This window comes from Eutrema salsugineum, unplaced genomic scaffold (assembly GCF_000478725.1).
Source record: "Eutrema salsugineum unplaced genomic scaffold, Eutsalg1_0 scaffold_8, whole genome shotgun sequence".
NCBI classification, from domain to species: Eukaryota; Viridiplantae; Streptophyta; class Magnoliopsida; order Brassicales; family Brassicaceae; genus Eutrema; species Eutrema salsugineum.
The window spans coordinates 6,757,895-6,782,086 of NW_006256414.1; the positions used below are offsets into that span (position 1 = coordinate 6,757,895).

The 24,192-nt window shown below is 37.8% G+C and overlaps 1 protein-coding gene across 2 annotated transcripts; it reads right to left on the reverse strand.

Annotated features, from left to right (window-relative positions):
- Nucleotides 1-13,399: 13,399 nt before the first annotated feature.
- Nucleotides 13,400-15,102, reverse strand: LOC18009780 (sucrose transport protein SUC8). Of its 2 annotated transcripts, XM_006392278.1 has the most exons (3): nt 13,846-15,102; nt 13,680-13,743; nt 13,400-13,569 (listed from the first exon to the last, which is right to left on the reverse strand). In XM_006392278.1, the coding sequence occupies exons 1-3, from the start codon at nt 15,100-15,102 to the stop codon at nt 13,400-13,402; spliced, it is 1,491 nt and encodes a 496-aa protein (XP_006392340.1). The 2 variants fall into 2 exon arrangements, with proteins under 2 accessions (XP_006392340.1, XP_024004166.1); XM_024148398.1 differs by lacking the exon at nt 13,400-13,569 and having other exon boundaries at nt 13,697-13,732.
- Between the last annotated feature and the right edge of the window lie 9,090 nt (nt 15,103-24,192).

A 24,192-nucleotide genomic window follows, 5' to 3' on the forward strand; every position in this document is an offset into this window, starting at 1 on the left:
TGAAATACGGTGTTATCAACTCTCCAAGACTTAAACCTTTGTTTGTCCTCAAACAAAGCAAAAATCAAATCAGGTGAAATAGAAATAAAAATAAGAAATGCACAAATCTCAGAGACATGAACCTTTAAAATATGACCATAGATCATACAACAATCACAACTTAGTCTAAAAAATTCTCACCAAGACACGAAAGATACTAGTCCACTTTTTCTGTCATGCAAAACTTAAACAATCTAAATCTCGATTCCAGTCAACTAGCTCTCTACATTCATTAAGGGCAATAGTGAATTCTCATCAAAGAAATCATTCAGGGTAGACGGCGTTTGGTGTTAAGGGCTGTTTAAGTGGAGTTAAAGTATGAAACTCGGGAGGATGCAAGATATTAATTAGGCAAAACCGCAAGAGAGAGGGTGGACTTGTTGATGTCCGCAATTTTTAGTCACTTCTTCTGGCTAAGGGTTGTTGCATAGTCCTTCCTCATTTGTTGAAAAACAGCTGTTCCCCCAGACTTAGATCTTTTCGGAGAATCAGAAAGATAATCTCCAAAACTACAAATAATTGAACTAATGCTTTCCTCAATGATAAAACTCGATCCTCCTAGACTTTCTAAGGTTTTTAATTTCTTTTCCTTTCTTTTCTTCTTTTTTTTTTAGTTTCTTTACTTTTTGAAATTATTTTTTAGGGAAACAACATTTTATTGAAAGAGAGAGTCTAAGGGATGAAAATGTATCAATATTTGGTGATTTTTCTGAGGCAAGCCAAGTTTTCTCCTTTGTTGAATCATTCCGGTGAATTCGCAGGTCTATGTCTTTAGTGACTGAAAACTACGTTGATCCTCTTTCTCTCCGACGTTTTTGCACGTATCTGCATATAGCACAATGAAAAACGAGAATACGTGTGGTTTGAAAGAGGTTAGGTTAGGTGGGAAACTAGCTAAAGATGAACTAGCCATTCAGGATCAACAAAGAGTGGTAAAAGGGATAAGAAGTCCTGAATGTATGATGTGTTTCCCTGATCTAATGGTTCAATGAGAAAATTAAGTCAATGTTAAGTCCTGATAAAAAAGAGCTAGTATATTCCTTCATCTAAATCGAGATCATTCAAATTCCTCTGGGGTACTTCGTTTCAAATGTGCTTAGCTACCGCCTAGTATAGTCCTAAATCACGAATGTGCATGTCACTATGAATAGTCTAAAAGCACACAGTCAACTTCAATTTATGTTCAACATTCCCTTTAAAACGTATTTTGTTTTGAAAACCATTTTTGAAAAACTTTAAGGAAAATGCAAAAAGTGTAGATAAGGCAAGACTCATGAAAGAAAACTGGTTAGAAAGGAATGAAATCCTCCTCCAGACTTAAATCACACTGTCCTCAGTGTGAAAGAAGTCAAGATTTGCTGACAAAAATGCATAGATATATCCAAAAGGTAAGCTAAAAGGAACTTACCTGGATTCGGGATGCTGAGGGGAATGAGCGGGATCCATTCAGAAAGATACTTGAAGGTGATGGGAAGTGGTGGGGTGGGGTGGATGAGGTGGAATGAGTCATGGTGAGGTGGAATGGGTGAGAATGGGTCGGAGGTCGTCTGAACGACCATTGGCTGCAGTCCGGGCTCACGCGACCGCAGTGAATTTATTCCTGGCCGCGGTTACAAACTTGAGGACGCGGTCGATGCTTCCTTTCCCGCAGTCCAAACTCATGCGGCCGTGGGAGCTAAATGCGGCCTGATACTGCTTTTCCTTGGTTCCTGCTGGGCCGAGCAGTCTGGAACCAATCCCTTTTTTTGGTTTTTTCGGTTTTTTTTTTTGCTTTTTTGTTTTTTAAGAAACACCTGAAACTAAGAAAAAGAAAAAGGATCAATTAAAAAAAAAATCCTAAAGAAAACAATACCTAAATGGGTTGCCTCCCATTAAGCGCTTCTGTTTTAAGTCGTCTAGCTCAACTTGGTGTAGGAAGTGGCTCAGTCCGATGAAGAAGACATTGTCCGAACACAAGTCTTTTTCGAAATCTCCTTGTTTTGCCTAGCAGGTTCTTCGTCACTCCAAAGTTCTGCTTCAACATCTCTGTTGCAGGACGTTTTCCCTCTTTTCTGTTAAAAGGAACAGCATTGAAGAAGGTGTCCTCTTCAACATTAGCAAATGAGATCCTCCGGTTTGGCCAATCCATGATGGCTCTGGTAGTTGCTAAGAAAGACCATCCAAGAATGATAGGATGTGAATCATCTTTGGTCTTGACAATGTAGAAATTGACAGGAACAATGCAGTCTCCTATCCTCAAAGGAATGTCATAAGCTACTCCTTTAGGTGTGGAACTGGATTCATCAGCTAAGCTTATCCTTGTTCTAGTCCTGCGCAGATGCTTAATACCAAGCCTCAAAGCAGTTGCTTTGGACATCATGTTGAGACAAGCTCCAGAATCACAAAGAACATGGTTAAATCTTTCACTTCTAATCGATCAAGAGATAAGAAATTGACCTTTTTCTTTGATTTTATGCAGAGTTCGAACTTGCACTTCGTCTTCAGTATTAGTGGATCTCTCAAACGCTGAATAGGACTCACAGTAGAAGGCAGTAGCGTCGAAGCAGATGATCGAGTCTATGTAGGGCATCTGAATCTTAGTGTGTGTTGGACTCCCTTGACTCGAAGAGTTTGTTGAATCCTCATCAAATTTTATTGCCATCTTGCAGGGGACACAAGGAATGGGTTCTCCTGAATCTGGTTCTTCTGTTGTAACCTGATCTCGTCCTTCTTGGGTTGTTCTTTTAGGGGCAGAATGTGGAGAGAGGATTAAATGATTTTCAACATTTGTTGCAAATCCCAGAGGTGAAACTGAGAGACCAATCCCCATGGTTAGAGATCTCGCAACCGCGGTGGAGGAAGCCTTGGTCGTGGTTAGGTAAGACATACCCGTGGCTCCAGATGCAGTCTGCTCGGAGCTTGCTTCTTCTTATTTCCTGCCATTGAGCTCTTCTTCTTTTTCTTCCCTTGGTACTTTACCATCATCAGGTGGCTCCTCGGTCCTTCTCAAGCTTGCATGGGAGCTTAATTCTCTCTTCTCTTCATGATCCTTAGGAGACTTTCCAGAGAGACTTCTAGCTGACTCAGACTTGGAAATTTGTTCCATCCTCGCATCAATTTATCGCGCCTTAAGTTCAAATTTTCTGAGTTAGTACTCGATCTCTTGAAGCTCCTCATCTGTCTTCTCTCTATACCAAGAGACGAATTCTCCAACTTCTTTGATCTCCTGTTTTGATTCGGCAATATCACTTGAGTTTTGGATGATATCATAACCTTGTCTTATCTGTTCTCCTGTGACTTAATCTATCATCCCGGAAAGTGTATGTGCGTCTTTCTGAGTCTGCTCCTCTAGGGTTTTGACGTGATCAGCTAGATCATCAAAATTTCTGTTGAATGCCTCAGAAATTGAATCGATTCTTTTGAGCAAGGTGTTCTCGGTGAGAATCTGCTGATCAAGGAACTGGCAGATCATCCATTCAAGCTGTCCCAAGAGTTTACTAATCCTCAAGTTCTCCTCTTTCTGGCTAGGGAATTGGTGGGCTTGCGGGTCTAGGGTTGTTTTTTTAACAAGCCCATTGGTCCTCCAAAAGTTTTAAATTTATAAAACCCTAGTGTCTGCAAGTTCATAGATGTACTTTGTAGGACTTAGGGTGTCAATCCACTGGGAGGATGTCTAATCTGCGAGAAACAACAAACTGGGAAGTAAGCAAACTCATAAACCAATAAAAGTTTTGGGGGTTTTTTGTTTAGATCCTAAACTAAACATAATCTAATACTCACAAGAAATGCAATGCAGGATGAATTGGTAAAAGAACATCTAAAGCATATCGACTCAAACTAAAGACTCTTAAACTCATAGGTGGCGATTTAGACTTCTCCGGGTTACTCTAATCGATGTATGATGGCATTTCCAATTAGCTTCCGGGCGATTTATCTTCATCTGTTTCTGGGGATCTGCATTAAACTATAATAGACATATGTATGATTAACCGACTGTTATCACCATAATCAACTAATATCTTAGATCTATCAATTAACTCTCGCTCTCATGCTAAACTTAAGATCATGCATTGGACATTGAATTCGTCTGCTCACATCTTCTCTATAGGTAGCTCTCGACTCCTATAGCGACTATGTTCTTCTGAAGCTAGGTATGGATGATCTGATACAGCATTCTCGTGGCTCTGATCGATCCTAGGCTCAGAGAATAGGTCATGAGTCTACTCTCATGCTTTACGACCAACTTAGAAAAGATGAGATCCAGAATATGGCTAAGAACAATATAAATCCTAAGCGATATATGATTGTCGATATCTTCAAACAACTTGACTCTCTAGGACTAATCTACATGATGCAATGAATGATAAAAGACATAGAAGAATGCAAAAGAATGAAACAGAAAAGTTAATAAGATAAAAAAGAGGAAGAACAATGGATCTGGGAAAGAATCCCCATCTCCATCGCCTAACCCTAGAAAAACAGAGTTTGGTGGCTCAAAATTTCATTACAGGAGCACACACCCGTTTAAGACTAGTAAACAATGTATTTATAGGTCCTAAGGTCTTCCAGGTCTCATTTAGGGATTCTCTGAAGAGAAATAGCGAAGTGGGCTTTGATGTTGGGCCTTGTGGCTCGTCCTAAGGTCCACTGGAAGTGAGAGTCTTTCAGGACATGTAAAACATGTGTTTCCCGCGGGTGAGAGTCTTCCGGGACTGGTGAACAGGGTCAACTTGTTCTCCATGTATCTTTTGATTGCATCGTTGGATATTTGTGATGTAATGTGCTATGGAAAGATGGTTGTCTTCTCTTGATTGTCTCCAAATTTGAGCTTGATCAGACGGTGAGAAAATCTTCATTTGAGGCTGCACTTCTGACGGTCTGACTCTGAGATAAAAAATATGGATTTCTTCCATTTTGCCATCATATTCCCTAAGTTTCCTGAAAAAACCTTGAAACTACAAATACATGGAAATCATAATAAAAGTACATAAAACAAAGTAAAACCTTTGAAAAAGCATTTGAAATCAATGGTGAAAAATGGTCAAAATCAGGTGTTATCAGAAATTGCTGAGGGGGGTGCTGAGCATACGATCTTGAGTAGACCATAGGTGGTCCACATGGATCGTTGCGGCGACGGTTAGGCTCTCTGCGCCTGTAGTATGGATGATTTGGATTGCAGTCCCGAACCATTGGGTTGTAGTCACGAGCATATTGCTCTTCTCTGCGTCTGGTAGCTTGAGGAGTGTTGTAGAAACCTTCCTCGTAGTAGGGATTTCGGTTAATGGAATCCATTGCTTCGGGAACTGAAACAAAGAGAACCAAAAACAAAAATAAGTAGAAAAAGCGTTCTAGAGTCGATTTACCAACATTTCTTAGGGTTTTTTTTTGGAAGAGAAAGTGCGTGCCTTCCCCGGCAACGGCGCCAAAAACTTGATGGTGGTGTGTGTTGTATGTCAAGTTTTACCCTAATAAGAATCAATAAGCCGCAAGTGCACAGATGATCGATTGTAGTACTTATAGATCGAATCTACAGGGAAGGAGGATCTTTTCCTGAAAAAGTCTTTGAAAGAAATATGAAGTAATGAAGTCTAGAACTGGTCGAATTTAAAGGGGTGTTTGGGTTTTTACTAAAACGTAAATTCTAAACTAAATGGGAAAAGGAAAAATACTTAAGAAAAATTGCGGGAAAAACTAAAGAAAACCTAATCTAAAACTCGAATGAAAATAGGCTGGAATGAAGAAAATAACCTACTGACTAAAGCTTGTATGAAAATAGGCGAAAACTTATAACGACGACACACTGGGTTTTCAGAAAAAATTATCTCTGGGGATGAACAACTCAAAACATTGCTAAAAATTAATTTAAAAGATCCTAGCTTAAACATTTAGAACTCGAGTCACGAACGTATAACTAAGCCACTATCGTGGTCATAACCAACTATCTCTCGCAACCTCTACCAGTATGTTTCCACTCTAGCCCCGGAAGGGCAAAGATGCGATCTTGCTTAAGACTCGTCAACATTCACAGCTCACCCATATGTAGGTTTCCACTCCTATGGTAGAATTGCTCTTCTCAAACTAGATCTGGCTCCTAATGAAAACTTTCACAACACTACAAACCTAAATCAGATTATAGTTCATGACGCTACTCCAATGCATTAAGAATAAGTTTAAAAGAAAAAATTCTAGGATTCGGCTTTAATAGCTAATGGAATCCTCATCGAACATATGTAACCCCCATCAAAAATTCCCTTAAACCCAACAGTAAAACTACTCAGACATGATTAAAGAAAGCAAAAACATTGTATTGAAAGGCTGAATCGAAATTGACCTTTGTCTTGAACTTTGTGCAGAGTTCGAACTAGTCTACCTTCTTGGGTGTGTGTGAACAAGTCTTTCATCTCTTGGATTGACTCTTTGCTGTCACAAAAGAAGTGGCCTATCATGTAGTCTCTACATGCTTTGGCAAACGAAATTCCTTCTGGCAGGGTCTGAACTACTTGGTTGAACTCTTCAAGTGCTTCTTTGCTGATCTTGTTTGTGTAATCACCGGCTTCTTGGGGATCTTTGAGATGGATCCTGTAAACAGCTGCATCAGGTGATGATCTAGGAAAATATAGATACCTGGCTCTTCTGAAATATGTAGAGATGTTCTCCTTAGTTTCCTTGCTGTATCTGAAGAAGACTTGAAGGCAGCCTTGCTTCCAGACGTCATCGAGCCCGAGATAGAGAGGAATGGACTTCACAAACTTGTTGAATTCGATCAGTCTCTCTCTAGATATGCTCTTGGTTATTGGTTCTGTGTTGTCACCAGATGATTCATCCCCAGGGTTGTCATCTTTTACAAACAAACCATACTCTTCATCTTCTAAGAATTGCTCTTGAAGCTCATTGTCACAAGTGTAAACCATGTTGCAAGATGCATAAGTGTTGGATTCTTTCTTTTCCTTTGATCCTTGTGCAGTGATTGAGAAGACAGCTTGATCAAACAACCTAAGCCTGGTCACATGAGATCGGTTTTCTGATGAACAGGCTTCAGAAAGAGGTTGAAAGCTCTCCCAATCTGAGAAGTCGTGCTCCACCGCGGGTGAGGAGCTCGGAGCCGTGTTGGAAGCGGCTCTGGCCACGGGTGAGGAACTCGCAGCCGCGGTCAGCTTCCTCCGGCTCTCCATGCTTGCTTCTTCAATCTCTTCTTCTCCATTGTTGTTCTCTTGCTTCCAATGGTTTTCAGGCATATCTTGGGTATCCAAATCATTGATTCCAGAGTTCAGATCATACTCCTTATGATCTTTAGAGAGTTTTTCAACTTTCTCTTCTACTTCATCTAAAGCATATACAACTTTGTCTAAAGCAGCATCAAGCTCTTCTGTCTTGTTTGTGATCTTTTCCATCTCTTCACTCATCTCTATCTTGTCTCCATCAGAGTACCACTTGCTATCTTTGAAATCTCTCTCGAAGTCTTCAATCAGGACATTGCAGCCTCTCTGTCCCTTAAGTGCTTGACGAAGGGCGATGGTGTTCTTTAGCCTCGCTTTCTTTGATGTATTTAAGTCTCTTCTGTAGAACTGCATCATCTTTGAGCTTTTGTGTTTCTAGAGTCTTCATTCGGTCAGAGAGACATTCGAACTTCCTGCTAAAATCAGAGGACATTGATTCCAGTTTCACACAAAGGTTAGATTCAGCAATGGCTTGTAGATCAAGAAACTCATTCAGTGTAGTGTCTAATCGATCTAGTGGGAGCCTAAATCGATTAGCCTCAGCGTTTTGGTGCAGAATCTGATGAGGAAGAGGACGATATGGTCGACGGTTCACAAGGTGTGGCGAATAGGACTCATCTTGATAGTGTGAAGATTGTGAGTCTCCATGGTGGTGGTTCGGATTAGGAATTCGAAGATGATGATCAAAATCACGCCTAGAGGGTGATTCATATGCGCAGGGAGCTTCACACAGGTCGCAGGACCTTTGCTCAGAGTTAGGGTTTCTTCTTGAATGATCCATGCTTCAAAGGTTTCTGAAATTAGGGCAAACAAAAGAGAGAATAAGCAGAAAAAAAAAGTTAGGGTGTTTATGGATTTGGTTTACTTCCTGTGTTGCTTTGGCAGAAATTTGACATATATATAGTCGTCTGTGTCTTCAACCTCTCAGGTTTAGACCTCCAGCGACTTCATGCCTCCCCGGCAACGGCGCCAAAAACTTGGTGGGCTTGCGGGCCTAGGGTTGTTTTTTAACAAGCCCATTGGTTCTCCACAAGTTTTAAATTTATAAAACCCTAGTGTCTGCAAGTGCACAGATGTACGTTGTAGGGCTTAGGGTGTCGATCCACAGGGAGGATGTCTAATCTGCGAGAAACAACAAACTGGGAAGTAAGCAAACTCATAAACCAATAAAAGTTTGGGGTTTTTGGTTAAGATCCTAAACTAAACCTAATATAATATTCACAAGAAATGCAATGCAGGATGAATTGGTAAAAGAACATCTAAAGCATATCGACTCAAACTAAAAACTCTTAAACTCATAGGTGGCGATTTAGACTTCTCCGGGTTACTCTAATCTATGTATGATGGCATTTCCAATTAGCTTTCGGGCGATTTATCTTCATCTGTTTTTGGGGATCTGCATTGAACTAGAATAGACATATGTATGATTAACCGACTGTCGTCACCATAATCAACTAATCTCTTAGATCTATCAATTAACTCTCGCTCTCATGCTAAACCTAAGATCATGCATTGGACATTGAATTTGTCTGCTCACATCTTCTGTATAGGTAGCCCTCGACTCTTATAGTGACTATGTTCTTCTGAAGCTATCACTCTCGTGGCTCTGATCGATCCTAGGCTCGGAGAATATGTCAAGAGTCTACTCTCATGCTTTACGAACAACTTAGAAAAGATGAGATCCAGAATATGACTAAGAACAATATAAATCTTAATCGATATATGCTTGTCGAAATCTTCAAACAACTTGACTATCTGGGACTAATCTACATGATGCAATGAATGATAAAAGACATAAAAGGATGCAAAAGACTGAAACAGAAAAGTTAATAAGATAAAAAATAGGAAGAACAATGGATCTGGGGAAGAATCCCCATCTCCATCGCCTAACCCTAGAAAAACAGAGTTTGGTGGCTCAAAATCTCATTACAGAAGCACACACCTGTTTAAGGCTGCTAAACAATGTATTTATAGGTCCTAAGGTCTTCCAGGTCTCATTTAGGGCTTCCCTGAAGAGAAATAGCGAAGTGGACTTTGATGTTGGGCCTTGTGGCTCGTCCTAAGGTCCACTGGGGGTGAGAGTCTTCCAGGACAAGTAAAACATGTGTTTCCCGCGGGTGAGAGTCTTCCGGAACTGGTGAACTGGGTCAACTTGTTCTCCATGTATCTTTTGATTGCACCGTTGGATCTTTGTTATGTAACATGCTATGGAAAGATGGTTGTCTCCTCTTGATTGTCTCCAAATTTGAGCTGGATCAGACGGTGAGAAAGTCTTCATTTGAGGCTGCATTTCTGACGGTCTGACTCTGAGCTAAAAATGTGGATTTCTTCTATTTTGCCATCATATTTCCTAAGTTTCTTGAAAAGAGCCTTGAATCTACAAATATATGGAAATCATAATAAAAGTTTCTAAAACAAAGTAAAACCTTTGAAAAAGCATTTGAAATCAATGGTGAAAAGTGGTCAAATTCAGGTGTTATCAGGAATAGCTGAGGGGGGGGGGGTGCTGAGCATACGATCTTGAGTAGACCATAGGTGGTCCATATGGATCGTCGCGGCGACAGTTAGGCTCTCTGCGCCTGTAGTATGAATGATTTGGATTTCAGTCCCGAACCATTGGGTTGTAGTCTCGAGCATATTGCTCTTCTCTGTGTCTGGTAGCTTGAGGAGTGTTGTAGAAACCTTCCTCGTAGTAGGGATTTCGGTTCATGGAATTCATTGCTTCGGGAACTGAAACAAAGAGAGCCAAAAACAAAAATAAGTAGAAAAAGCGTTCTAGAGTCGATTTACCAACATTTCTTAGGGTTTTTTGGAAGAGAAAGTGCGTGCCTTCTCCGGCAACGGCGCCGAAAACTTGATGGTGGTGTGTGTTGGATGTCAAGTTTTACCCTAATAAGAATCAATAAGCCGCACATATGATCGATTGTAGTACTTAGAGATCGAATCCACAGGTAAGGAGGATCTTTTCCTGAAAAAGTCTTTGAAAGAAATATGAAGTAATGAAGCTTAGAACTGGTCAAATTTAAAGGGGTGTTTGGGTTTTTACTAAAACGTAAATTCTAAACTAAATGGGAAAAGGAAAAATACTTCAGAAAAATTGCGGGAAAACTAAAGAAAACTTAATCTAAAACTCGAATGAAAATCGGTTGGAATGAAGAAAATAACCTATTGATTAAAGCTTGTATGAAAATCGGCGAAAACTTATAATGACGACAAACTGGGTTTTCAGAAAAATTTATCTCTGGGGATGAACGATTCAAAACATTGCTAAAAATTAATTTAAAAGATCCTAGCTTAAACTTTTAGAACTCGAGTCACGAACGTATGACTACGCCACTATCGTGGTCATAACCAACTATCTCTCGCAACTTTGACCAGTATGTTTCCACTCTAGCCCCGGAAGGGCAAAGATGCGATCTTGCTTAAGACTCGTCAACATTCACAGCTCACCCATATGTAGGTTTCCACTCCTATGGTAGAATTGCTCTTCTCAAACTAGATCTGGCTCTTCTCAAACTAGATCTTCTCAAACTAGATCTGGCTCCTAATGAAAACTTTTGCAACACTACGAACCTAAATCAGATTATAGTTCATGATGCTACTCCCATGCATTAAAAATAAGTTTAGAAGAAAAAGTTCTAGGATTCAGCTCTAATAGCTAATGTAATCTTCATCGAACATATGTAACCCCTATCAAAAATTCCCTTAAACCCAACAATAAAACTATTCAGACATGATTAAAGAAAGCAAAAACATTGTATTGAAAGGCTGAATAGAAATCGATATTGAAAAAGAAACAAAGAGGGTGCAAGAGATAGATCTCTATCTCCCTAAACCTAAAACAACTCTAAAAGTACTTAAAACTTAAAAAGAATTCTTAAGCATAAAAGAGCATACGATTTAGGTTTCCTAAAACATGTATTTATAGTGCTCAAGACATTTATGGGCGTCACTTAGGGTTTCTCCAAATAAAGGAATCAATTTGGACTTGGAATGGACTTCAAGGCCGAGCAGACCAATCTCCGCGGTGAGGATGAACGGGACTGGTGTAAACTGGGTGTTGGCCGCGGTCAGGATTGCTTGCTGGCTGGTTCACGGGACATGTTGCTCTTCGCGTAATTTTTTTATTTAACCGTTAGATTGTCTTGATGTCAAGTTTGCTGGAAAGCTGTTTGTTCCATCTTTAAGATCTCCGAATTAGAGCTGGATCGGACAGTGAGAAGGTCTTCATTCGAGGGTGTACTTCTAACGGTTTGACTCTGAGCTGAAAATCTGGTCTTCTATCCATTTTGTTAAGCTTTTTCCTAAGTTTCCTGAAAAGAGTCTTGAAACTACAAATACTAGAAAAACATAATAAAAACACTTTAAAGCAATAAAAAAGAAAAGTATTTCAAAACGATCCATAAAATTTGTCAAAATACGGTGGTATCAGTCTCCTATGGGGAATCTTCTTAGTCATATTGGAGCTCGGGGGATTGTGGATTTGGGTATAAGACAGGAATCGGCAGTGGAGGAGGTCTTCCTTTTGCATAGATGTCGCAGACATCGCATTGCGATCTTGAACACCGTAGAAGAAGCAATTGACAATGCCAAGATACAATACAGAGCGAATGCAGAGGATGTCTTCATATTTTGATACCAAAGGCACCCTAGAACAGCTGAAAACAAAAGCTCCTAAGATCACCTGGTCCAGAGGTATTTGGTTCTCACACAACTATCTTAAATATGCTTTTATTGTTGGCTTGCGGCGTGATGACTAGTATATTATATGAGAAATTGAAAGATTATCTCTTAAACTTCTTTCCAGCAGCACTCAAATGTAGAACCATTAATGAGATTTTTAAACAAGAACTTTAAGACCATCTCCAACAGTTAGAACCTCAAAAAGAGGTTTTTAAAATTAAAATATTACTATTTTAAGATAATTTAATTATTTGATTTAACTTTTGTATTTGTTAAAAAATAAACCAATAAAGAGTAGACAGGTGTAGAACGTCTCTCTCATGGAGTTCTTAAATAAAAACTTTAAAAACCCTTTCTATAATCTCTCTCTTATTTTTTTATTTTTTTTTTTAATTTATTGGTTAAAAACGCCTTCTAAACCTCTTGTTGGAGATGATACTTTCTCTCTTGCTTTTTTCTTTATTTTATTTATTTTAATATTTAAAAATCATTCTATAAACTTTCATTGGAGGTGCTCTTATGGCTCTGTTCTCTGCACTCTAGTGGGTTTTTCTAATACAATTCAGATGGAAGGAAAAAAATAGTACCACCACATAAATGGAAGATAAAGATTGAAAAATAGAATACTTGCAAATTTATATATATACTATCACGCTAGAACTATTAGTAGATACATAAATATTTTCGTTTTCAGTGGAAGTCTAGGAGTAATTCTTTTGCAACAGGTCGCAATATGCATGTTTGTGGCCCTTTTATATGCTTCATAAGTGAATAAGCTCTCTGAAATCCATCCAACAGATAATTAATAGGAATTTGTAGAATGTAAGCTTGCGGATAGTATCACGGCTAGATGCCACCACTAAAAATGGGTCATTCCTACCATAAAGCAGACGACAGAAGAAAAATAGAATCTCAAAATTCTAAATAAAGCAAATCTCAATGATCCATTAAGTCCAAAAATGCGATCGTCAATGTCCAAAACAAACCACTGAGACGATTCAAGATCACCTCGAAAAACTTGTTTCCGTGCAGCCAAAAGAATATTAAAATGTAATACAGAAATCAATGAGCTTATAAAAACAAAACAATACTTGGCAAACGTAATACGAGCCAAAGCAGCAACCTGCTTCGCATCAGCTACCTCAAACACATCTGTGATTCCTACCACCATTTATCAGGAAACAAATTACTGCCAAGAATTCTCTTGTTAGGTCTTAGTTTCACTCAAATTGAAAGATCATACAGCTTGGAAACAATTTTGCAAAGTGTGAATCGCCTAAGAAAGAATAGTGTGGGAAGGAGATTACATAATAGAGGGTGCAATCGAATTTAAGACCTAAGGATCAAACCAAACCGATGCACTGGTTCTTGACAAATAAAAACAGATATTGAAATTGAATTTGTGCCCGAAATGTTTTTCTTGCTCTATGGGGTTTTAAAATATTAGAGCTGGCCTTGAGAAAAGAATTTGGTAAAAAAAACTAAGGAAGAACGGTTAATGCCACAACGCCACTGACTGCCGCTGCAATAGCTCCGACCACAAATCCTGGTAGGTTTCCACCTCCAAACAAGGCATCGAACGGTCCACCTCCAAGTGATACGAACATTTGTGGTATCACGATTGCCAAATTCAAAACTCCTAGAGAAAGCCCTGTACATTAGAAAAAAAGGGACACCCGCGTTTAGTTTTAGATGTTTTTATAAATTATTATTGTCGCATATTAACGGATTTGAATTTTATTATTAGTAAAGTTAAAATACCTTGGCCGGCGCCAGAATCACTTGAGATTATGGAAGCTAATGCGAACGGAATACTGAATGTAACCTGTAATAATACAAAAAAGAAGATTAATTTAACTGATGAAAATAATTAAAACCAATGGATACTAATAATAGTAACAAAATGGAAAAGACAAGATGTACTTACAGCAAGAGGAATTCCAAGAATAGCAAAGAGAGTCAACGCTCCAGCTCTAATGCCTTCGGTCGGACCAGCATACGCACCAGCGGTTTTCCGGTGAGCTTCAGCCAGCTTGGTAACCAAAACCGTCATGGCCAAACACACGGCAAGGATGAAATTCACAACTCCCCAGAGCCGTTTAGCTCCTCCCATTTTCCGTCCGATCCATTCAACACCAAGCGACATGAATCCAAGAACAATTGCGTTTATCATCAATCCCAAAGCACCAACGTGTACTCCTTGGTTGTAAAGGTTCTTCAATTTACCGTCTCCTGCCGAGTCACCACCGTACACTTCACGACCCATCCAATCGGTATCGAACAAAAGAAAAGGGAACCAAGCGATCCAGTTCAAGGCCGTGACGATTATTAGCATCCACATCGGACGTTTCATCACCCTGAAAGCTCCAAATATCTCACCAAAAAAGGGAGTTTTCACGTTGGAGTCTCCTTTCTCCGGCGACCATTGTTTGTCTTTGACATATAAGAGTGATGCTACGGTGAGGCTGAGGAGGAGGATAATGGAGATGAAGAAACAACTCTTGAGGTTCGCGCAATAGATGTCGCAAGCGTTTGTCATTGTGAAAGGAAAAATCTTGTGGAGGTTAGTGTAGGATCCCGCCGCATATCCCAAAACATTTCCGACCGCCATGAAAAAGGAGAAAAATGCGTTTGCGGTCCGCGTTTTCTTTGCGTCTCCTGCAGCTAAGTCTGCAAGGAAAGCTCGGCAAGGTCCTTGAAGTGTGTTGTTAGCTACGTCGAGGATCCAGAAGCCGAGAGCAAAGAACCATATGGCACGTTTCTTTGGAGTTTGCTCGAGCTTGTCTCCCGCCATCTGGCCGAGATCAGCGGCATATCCGATCAGGATACCAGCGACAGCGACGAGGACGGCGCCGGTTGCGATGAAAGGACGGCGACGACCAAATCTTGAGGTGCATCGGTCGCTGTAGTAACCGACGGTTGGCTGGACAAGCATGCCAGAGATGGGACCACATAGCCAGATGAGAGACGACCATTTGTGTGGGATTCCGAGAAGCTGCACGTACGGAGTCAGAAGAGAGAGCTGTAAGGCCCACCCGAACTGTACACCAGCGGCGATTGAAGCCACCGATATCATCTTCCTTAGTGGTGATGGCTCACCAATAACCGCTGCCGACAACGACGAGGACTGTGTATCTAGAACAGCCACATCTTTCGAGGATGTTTCTACTTGGAGGGCACCCATATCGATTCAGATAATGGGTTAACAAAAAAAAAAAAAAGATAGCAAATTCAGATAATTAATTTTTTGTTTTATGTTTTTGTGTGTGTTGGTGATGGAGGAGATATAGAATGTGGCTGTATATATAAGCAAGATGAATAGGGATGAGATGTTTATTTGAAAACTGTCAAAAATTATATTTTTGGAATGTTTTCTACAACTGTATTTGTTTGAATCTCTGTCATAGCTGTTTTGGAAAGTAAATATTGGATATTATGCTGTAAAGTCTATATCTTTATTAGATTGTTTTAATGTAGCCCTCCTGATCTCTGTAGAACTTTGAACTCTCAAAGAAGTTAATGAATCGGACAACACATATTTTACTCGCTGTTTTGTCTCTGTCTCTATTTCTTCTTCTACATTCAACGTATTCTTCTTTTTATGTACTAGACTTGTACCTGCGCATACGCGCGGATTTTGTTTTGCATAATATTTTTAAAAATATGTTTGTGTTGATATATATATATATATATATAATGATAAGAATATGATAATTTGTTTGATTGTTTAGTATTAGATTTTTTAAAAATAAAATCTTTGTAAAACAAATAACTGTTTTTAAGGATTGAAAAAAAGGTAAATAAAAAAATTATTCTACTATTCTAGAAATCATAAACATGATATGAGTAAAAAAGACGTAAATAAAAACCATATTTTTTTTGGTTGAATTGCTTGAAAACATATAATTACCTCTGATTTTTAATGTTCTCATATTTATAACATGCACAATTGTCATGATTCTGCAAGAACCACTACATACTTCATGTTTCACAATAAAATGCAGCTATGATAATATGATATTTGACCCATAAAAACCGTTAAATCTTTGAATGAAGAGAACGCTACATCTTTACATTCTTTCATACAACAAGCTTCGAAAAAGGTGTTCATGATGAAGATAAACCGGAAGAAAAAGTATCAAGTTAGTACAAAAAATATTAAAAGTTTTTAGACAAATACCAAAAGATTAGAAATGTTGTTTATTTATTTTTGTTAGGAATGTGGAAAACCTTAATTTTATTGTAACTTAATATTTATGAACATAAATACATATGAAATAAATATTAAATAGAAAATTTAAGTTAAAAATAGTTGTATTAATTAGTTTTTAACTTTTTATTTTAAAATTTATGATTTATTAATTGGATGAAAGGACAGGTGTACTCCATTCAAATGCTGATGTGGCAGCATGATGAAGAGAGTTCACCTAAAATCATATATATGATTACTTGATGTAAACAAAAATCACACTTTTATTAGATATCTAAAGTAGGGTGGGCAAAAAAACCAAACCAAAACACCTAAACCGAACCAAACTGAAATTAGTGATTTGGTTTGGTTATGATTCAACCAAAAAACCCATTTGGTTATTATTTTTATTATGTTCCAGTTTTGGTGTTAGTTTGGTTTAAAACCGTAAAACCAAATGTTTTTTTTTTGTTTTTAATCAATATATATATATGTGTATATATATATATATTTATGTATGATTTGATTTGAGTTTATCATTTCTTTATTAGAGTTATTATTATAGTTTACTTCATAAACTTAATAAATAAAAAATTTTAAACAAAAATCTGTTAAATAATAGAAACCTTAGACAAAATAACAAAAGGGCCGTAAGACTACAAATGTGTTTCTAATTTTGAAATCGTGTGATATCTTCTTCTTCTTCACAAGTCATAATTGGTTTTCTAAGTATTCAAATAATTCTACATAAAAATTTGATTTTTCCATAAATTTTCTAGTTTTTGTAGGCTTATAGTTTTGAGTTAATTGGTTGAAAAACAAAATAGTGGGTCGAAATTAACCCTCTACCCATTTGAGTTCCAAAAATGTCGTTCATTATTGGTGAGAGTTGGAGAAATGACGATTTTCACCTTAAGAAGAAAAATAATTAAATAAATTTAATGAATAAATAGGGATTTCCACCTCAAGTTTTTCTCTCTCTACTTCCCCACCATTTTTTCTTGAGAAATTTACATGTTTTGACACTTTTTTACTCTATATTTACAGTTTTTTGCACTTTTGTTTTAAGTGGTATTTTCCTTACATCTTCTCTTGCAAAAGGACATCATTACCCTCCATCTCACTAACAGCCACTTAACCGGTATTTATCTAACCAACCTAAACCAACATTACAATATCAACACTTGCAACACCTTTTTGCTTTACTCTGTACATGTCAGCCCCTGATTTTTGTTCATTATAGCTTGTTTACTTCAGCATATTCTCGCAGGTATCAATTTTTATTGTATAATCTCAATGATAATTGTTGCTTTTATCGCTAATAAGTCTAGTTCATCATGTACGAGCTCATCGGCGACACCCAGTTCATCGTTTTGGTAATTTTCTCTTTGCAGTCATCTTCTCTTATTCTAACCTCCGATCCACATGTTTTTGAGCTACTCAAAACTCTTGGTGTATTCGTGTACGAATCAGGACTGTATCAATAACCTAGACTTCTGTGTCCACATTATGCGAAATTTACAAAATATGGCTCTTTTTGTATTCTCCCAGAATAAGACATTGAGATTCCGTTGTTGGGCTTGTGTTCTTCCCACTCGTAGACATGTACATAGTTTCGTACTTGTGGACATATCCACAATAAATAAATCATCACATGCGATTTACACTTGTACAATGTATGGAACTTACACATGTACATAGTTTCCGACATGATCTTACATATATATGCAAGAGTCATGGCGTGTTTATTGCAGCCTTTTTTTATAGATCCTGTGGACATCTTAATTTGAAGCTTAAATATGTACATATTCATATATCAACATATTCATATATCAATTCATCTGTTGCCCCTACCAATATAAATTGATTTGTACATATCCACAGGTCACGATAAGGCCATTGTTTCTTTTTCCTAAAATAGTTTTTACACAGATCATGACACGGATCCACGTTTTCCACTAAATATGTTCGTATCCATATATAATGTACCCAATCGCCATTACCAACGACGAAACTATGTACATGTCCATATTCTTTCTTACATATACATATATGCAAGAGTCATGTCGCACCACTTTTGATGTTTTTTACATATCGTCATAATCAAAGATAACGTGGACGACTTCATGTGATCCCTTAAATATGTTCATATATCACTTCGTCCACAGGACCTATATATATATATAAGAGTACATGTGATAATCACTTCATCCATCGTCACTACCAATCTACACGATATGTACTTATCCACGAATCATGTTAAGTTAATTGAATATTCTTTTAACAGATCGTCATAATCACAGATAATGCGGACGGACTCATGTGGTCGCGTAATTATGTTCATATCCATATATCAATTCGTACATCATCACTACCCATACAAACGATATGTACATATCCACAGAGTTTTTTTTAAACAGATTGGCCTAACCACATACCATGTGGTCGCCATCATGTGTTCACTTAACTATGTTTATATCCATATACCCATGGACATATCCACTGCCATAGCAAGAGTCATGTCGTGGCATTGTAGATCGTTGCCACAACCGAAAAGCTATCCCGAAAGGATCCCAAAAATCATCGCCAACCAAAATCGTTTGCCATATGGTTGTGTCTTTCAAATATTATTAATGTCCACTGAAGCTAGAACACATGGACACGAACAATCATGGATCATATCATGTATAATTTGACATGGATAATTCGTTTCTAATGTCTGCAACTATCCATATAGTTTTCGATATAGGTTTTTGATCCCGAGGCGCAACCGCCTCGACAAAGTGTTTGTGAAGCTGCAGCGTTCATATGAGGCGAGGCTGCTTGAGAGTCCGTGTTGAGCGTCTCCGTTAGCTCTGGAACTCTAGATCTGCAGAAACCACCATGAATTCGGCGGAGAAATTGGCTTATGCTGAGCTGGACGTCGATGGTGAAGCAGCGTCGATGGAGGAAAACTAGTCTTCTACTTCGTGAATCATGTGCTCTCCCATCGTATTCGAGCATAGAGCCATGACCGAGTTTCAGCGAAGAGAGGTGAAGGCGACGGTTGGGGTCAGAGAGGTCGGTGAAAGAGAGAAAGTAAAGAAGGAAATATTAATGCAAAAGAGAAGGAGATGAAAAAATTCGGTTTACAAACTTAAAATAAACCGGATTATTCAACTCCAAACGTTGGTAAGGATTACCTTGGAATTTCACTTGCAAATATTTAGATAAAGTGCTACTAAAAAAAAAAGTACCAAAAAGTGTAAATAGAAACTCAAAAAGAACTAAAACATGTAAACACCTCTTTTTTCTTCTTCCTTTTTTCTCAAAGAAACCAGAAAAAACAATCTACACACATTAATGGAATTTAAAACTGATATAAATCTGACATTGTAAAAAACACAAAATCTTTGCAATCTACAACATCCATATAGCCATGGTTTCGTAGCAATGACAATGTCACCATCAAAAAATATTTTTTATAACGTGTTAAAAATTATTGTATTATGTATAAACATTATATTTACTTCTAACTATTTATTTATCGCGATATAAAATGAGTTATATTAATACCAATAATTTTATAATATGTTAAAATATTTCTTGTACTAGGTAAAATTATTAATATATTGCCAACTTTATATTTAACATTAACAAGGTAATTCAATCATCGCATGTTAACTTTTTTAACCTTAAACTTCGGGCAAAGATCAGATGATTTAAATTCGATGAAAATTCGATAAAGATCGAGAATCCAAATTACAGTGCTTTAGCTCTGATACGATCCTAGGTGATTAACTCTGAAGCAAAGGGGAACAGATGCAGCGATAAGATGGATAGAAGGAATCGATGAGGCGATGTGGTGGTGGTGGTGATCGGTTCGATGGATCAAGCCGAAGATGATGATGGTGGCGCGGCGGATAGAGTGAGTTGAGAGGGTGGACGTGCTGTGATGAGATGATATCGATGGAATGGAGATGATGAGATAGAAGAATCTCTTGTAAACAGATTAGTTTTTAAGAGATTCGAATTTCAGAGTTTTTAGTTCTCAGAAATCAAAAGAGAGAAGAACACGTTAAAAGTTTGATCAAAATTCTTCACTGAATAATATTTAGGCGATTTTCTCTCTTAAATAGAGTTAGAGAGAAATCGCAGCCCTAATACAAAACTACATGAAGTCTGAAATAAAAACAACACGAAGTTTGATTAAAAAATAAAACAGCGAGGCATCCCTTCTAAATCCTAAGTGGTGCGCCTAAAACAACTAGTGCACAAGTCATTGTGACTTTGCACATTATTACCCATTAGTAACAACTTCTAAGTAACTCGACGTAGCAATGATTTCTGCCTCGTTAAAAACCTTGGAGAAGAACCTCCTTGCCTTCCAAAATCCTCACCAAGGAAAAGAGTACAGAATCATCACCTAAGTTATCTAGTCATTGTTACTGGGTTCTTCATTCTTCAAGATAGAGATATTGAAGATGTGAGCTCCAGCCTCCAGTTGATCGATGTCCTCTGCAACTATGAGTGCGTGAGCCTCCTTAGCCATCTCTCTAGCTCTGGAACGAGTAATCTTGCCAGCTACCTCTGGTTCCTCCTCCTCTGAGCTGGTCACGATCATATCAAGCTCGAATGAAGATCTATATGGATGAAATTTGACAAAACCCCAAGAAAAATCCGATGAAAACCATAATGCATTTATATATAGGGCCGATACCAAAAATGTTAAATTGCTAACAATAGTCGTGCACATGTTAGAATATATATGATTATACCTGCTAACAAATAATTTATTTGAATTAATAACTGTATATTTAACTGGATAACTCAATCGTTGTATTTTTGCTTTATAATTATTGTATCCTATAAATAACTAGATGTATATCTAAGTTTTCATTTAGTACACTAATTAATTCATTGAAGATTAACTTTCATATTAATGTATATACATTTGTGGACAACAATTTTTTATTTATTTATATGTTCTATATGTTATTAATTTGTTTAACTCGCTAGAAAATAATACAACTCGTTAATGATATATATTACGGTATAACAAGAGAGTTTTTTTTTTTTTGGTAAAAGTATAACAAGAGAGTTATAGTGCTATAAACAATGTTTCCAATAAATCATAATATTTATCATCTATTGATTTTGTCTGTACATAACTAAGAAATATGAAATAACGAGTGCCTTCGCGTGGTGGCAAAGACACTAAAAATATATGGGAAATTGGACGCTGCCTATAGAGTTCGGAGAACGAACCAAAAGTAATGGTGGTTCTAGGATATTTTTCAATTCATCAACGTCTTTTGTGATGTTGATGTTAAGAATGAATTGGAGAAAGAGAGGATGTTTTTTTTACTTAATTTTTATTTGTTGAAACAAAGAGGAGAAAAATAGAAGTTAAGACGTTGAGAAAATAATTAGGAAAAGAAATAGACGAGAGGAAAGAGAATATGAAAGAAAGGTGAAGAGATAAAAAGTAGGGGTGGGCACTTCGGTTTATGGTTTGGTTTCGGTTCGATTTCTTCGGATTTTCGGTTTTTTGGTTTAAAAAAAATTCAAACCATAGAAAAATTATATATATTTCGGTTTGGTATGGTTCGGTTTTTTACGGTTTTCGATTTTTCGGTTTTATAAAAATTGAAACCATATAAAAACCATTTTTCAATTTGGTTCGGTTTGGTTTAGTTCGGTTATGGTTTTTAGTGTATTTCATAATGATAAAGTTTAAACTTCTATAAAAAAATAAAATGAATGGTAATAATATATTAAGCTAATAACTGTAAAAAAAAATTCAAAAACTAAAAATTCAAATGTAAATCCAAATCATCAATAATGAAAATCAAGATTACAAAAACCGAAAACATAAATTGAAGAAAATTCAGATTTTTATCAACCTACTAAGTCTTTAGAAAAAATATTATTAAACCAAAAATAAATATAAATTATTTATTTATTAAATCTAAAAATCAAAGAACCTATTCGATTTTACGGTTTTAAACCAAACCAAACCAAAACCAAAATTTCAATAAAAATAAAAACCGAATGGGTTTTTAGGTTACCCATAACCAAACCAAATTTACTTATTTCGGTTTGGTTTGGTTTGGTTTTTTCAATCATGGTTTTTTTGCCCACCCCTAATAAAAAGTAGACAGGTGTACATAAGTGTATGAAAAGGAATAGTGTCGTGGATTTTTTTTTTTTTCGACTATCCAATTATTATATCGCTATTGGCCGGGCCGAGTGCACTTTTGGGGATCATCCATAACCAATTCGGTATGATTTATGTGGGTGAAAATTTGTCTTTTTGCTCGGGCTCCTTTTGCAAGATTATCCGCCCGGATATTTTCACTTTTCGGGATATAGGAAATGGCGAAATCTGAGAAGCTCTCCCGAAAGATGCGTAGATTTTCTAACTCGGGCGTAAAGGACAACTAATCAGGTAGAGATTCAGACATATTCACTAGATCAGAACAGTCGGTCAGAAAAAGCACCGATCTTATGTGTATTTCACTCAAACTTGACATAGCCCACAAGAAGCAATCCATCTCCGCATGCGGAGAGGCTTCTGCGGCATTCTTGATGACCATACACCTCATTTCCCCTACCGTCCACAAGCTCCACCGAGTCCGCTAACTGGTCTATGATCGATTCAAGAAACATAAATCCGACATGTCAGGACTCGTTGGATCACGGAGGTAGGTATATGGGGAAACGGGGGAGCTGAGGTCCCACCAGATGTGTCTTCGTCATCTTTTGGTTGGTTCACGATTCTCCAGCTCTCTGCTTCTACCTTTGCGTAGATCAAGGTATCTTCTGGGGAAATTGATTTCCCGTTGAAGATTTTCTTGTTCCTTGCTTTCCAAATGAACCATAGGATCCAACAATATACATCCTTTTGAGGATCCGTCATGCCTAATTCTTTCGTTGTCCAAAAGAGAAAACTCATATTTTGATAAATAGAGGTACTCGGGAAGAGGCCCGGAAGGAACGGATAGTCCAATAACGCCCAGACTTGAAGTGCCGGAGGACATAAAAACAAAAGGTGATTTATAGATTCCTCGTGATCACCACATCGGGGTCAGCTTCTGTCAGCTCCCAAGTGTCGGTATGTTAAATTTCTGGCAGGTAGCCACATATCTTGATAATGCTTGCCACATGAAGTGTTTCATTTTTCCGGGTGAGCGGGTTTTCCACACCTGACTTTGCAGTACTGTAATGCTCGGTTCTCTTATTATTATGGGTTCCTATTGTAACTTTGTCCTTCTAATTAGGTCATAGCCCGTCTTAACCGAATAGAGTCTTGATTTGGAATGGTTCCATGGATATCTATCCAAGGTATGGTTACGACTAGGTCTCAACCCTAGGATGAGAGAGACATCCTCGGGTTGGAAGAAATTTCTCAGAAGAGAAACATCCCACTTCTTTGTATCTTGTCGGATAAAGGAGTAAACTAGTAATCCCAGATCCTGATAGCCGATCTGCGGGGTGGCTCTCGCCGGCCGAGCTCTAGTGTCCGGGATCCATGGTTTGCTCCAGACCCTTGTATTTAGACCCGACCTTATCGTCTTCCGTAATTCCATCATTAGGTATGGTTTTGCAGCTAAAATACTCTGCCACCCATAGGACAGAGAGTAGACTCTACGATCTTCCAACGGGTCAGATTGTCTATAGTATCATCCTCGTAAGACCCTAGCCAACAGAGATGAGGGGTATTGGATAAGACGCTATAGCTGTTTAGCTAGAAGGGCTAAGTTGAAATCATGTAGATCCCGAAACCCTCGACCTCCCATATCTTGGGGGATACAGATCTTGCCCTAGGCTATCCAGTGAATCCCTCTGTTATTCTGTTTCGAACTCCACCATAAATTAGCAATGGCACTCCGTAACTTGTCAGTCACTCCTTGGGGTAATAGGAAGCATGACATGACGTATGTAGGGACAGCTTGGGCGACCGATTTTATCTGAGTTTCTTTTCCACCTTTGGAAAGAAGTCTTGCAGACCAGGAATTTACTCGGTTACTCAGTCGATCATGGAAGTAGGAGAAAATTTTCTTTACTGATCCAAAAATTTGTTCTGGGAGGCCCAGGTACATG

What these genes read in the sequence shown, in the direction of transcription:
- LOC18009780 (XM_006392278.1), bottom strand. Translation starts at nt 15,102, where the DNA reads ATGGGTGCCCTCCAAGTAGAAACATCCTCGAAAGATGTGGCTGTTCTA. An exon ending in TTCTTGGAATTCCTCTTGCT is followed by an intron (nt 13,744 to 13,845) that starts GTAAGTACATCT and finishes GTATTATTACAG; the next exon opens with GTTACATTCAGTATTCCGTT. An exon ending in TGATTCTGGCGCCGGCCAAG is followed by an intron (nt 13,570 to 13,679) that starts GTATTTTAACTT and finishes TCTAATGTACAG; the next exon opens with GGCTTTCTCTAGGAGTTTTG.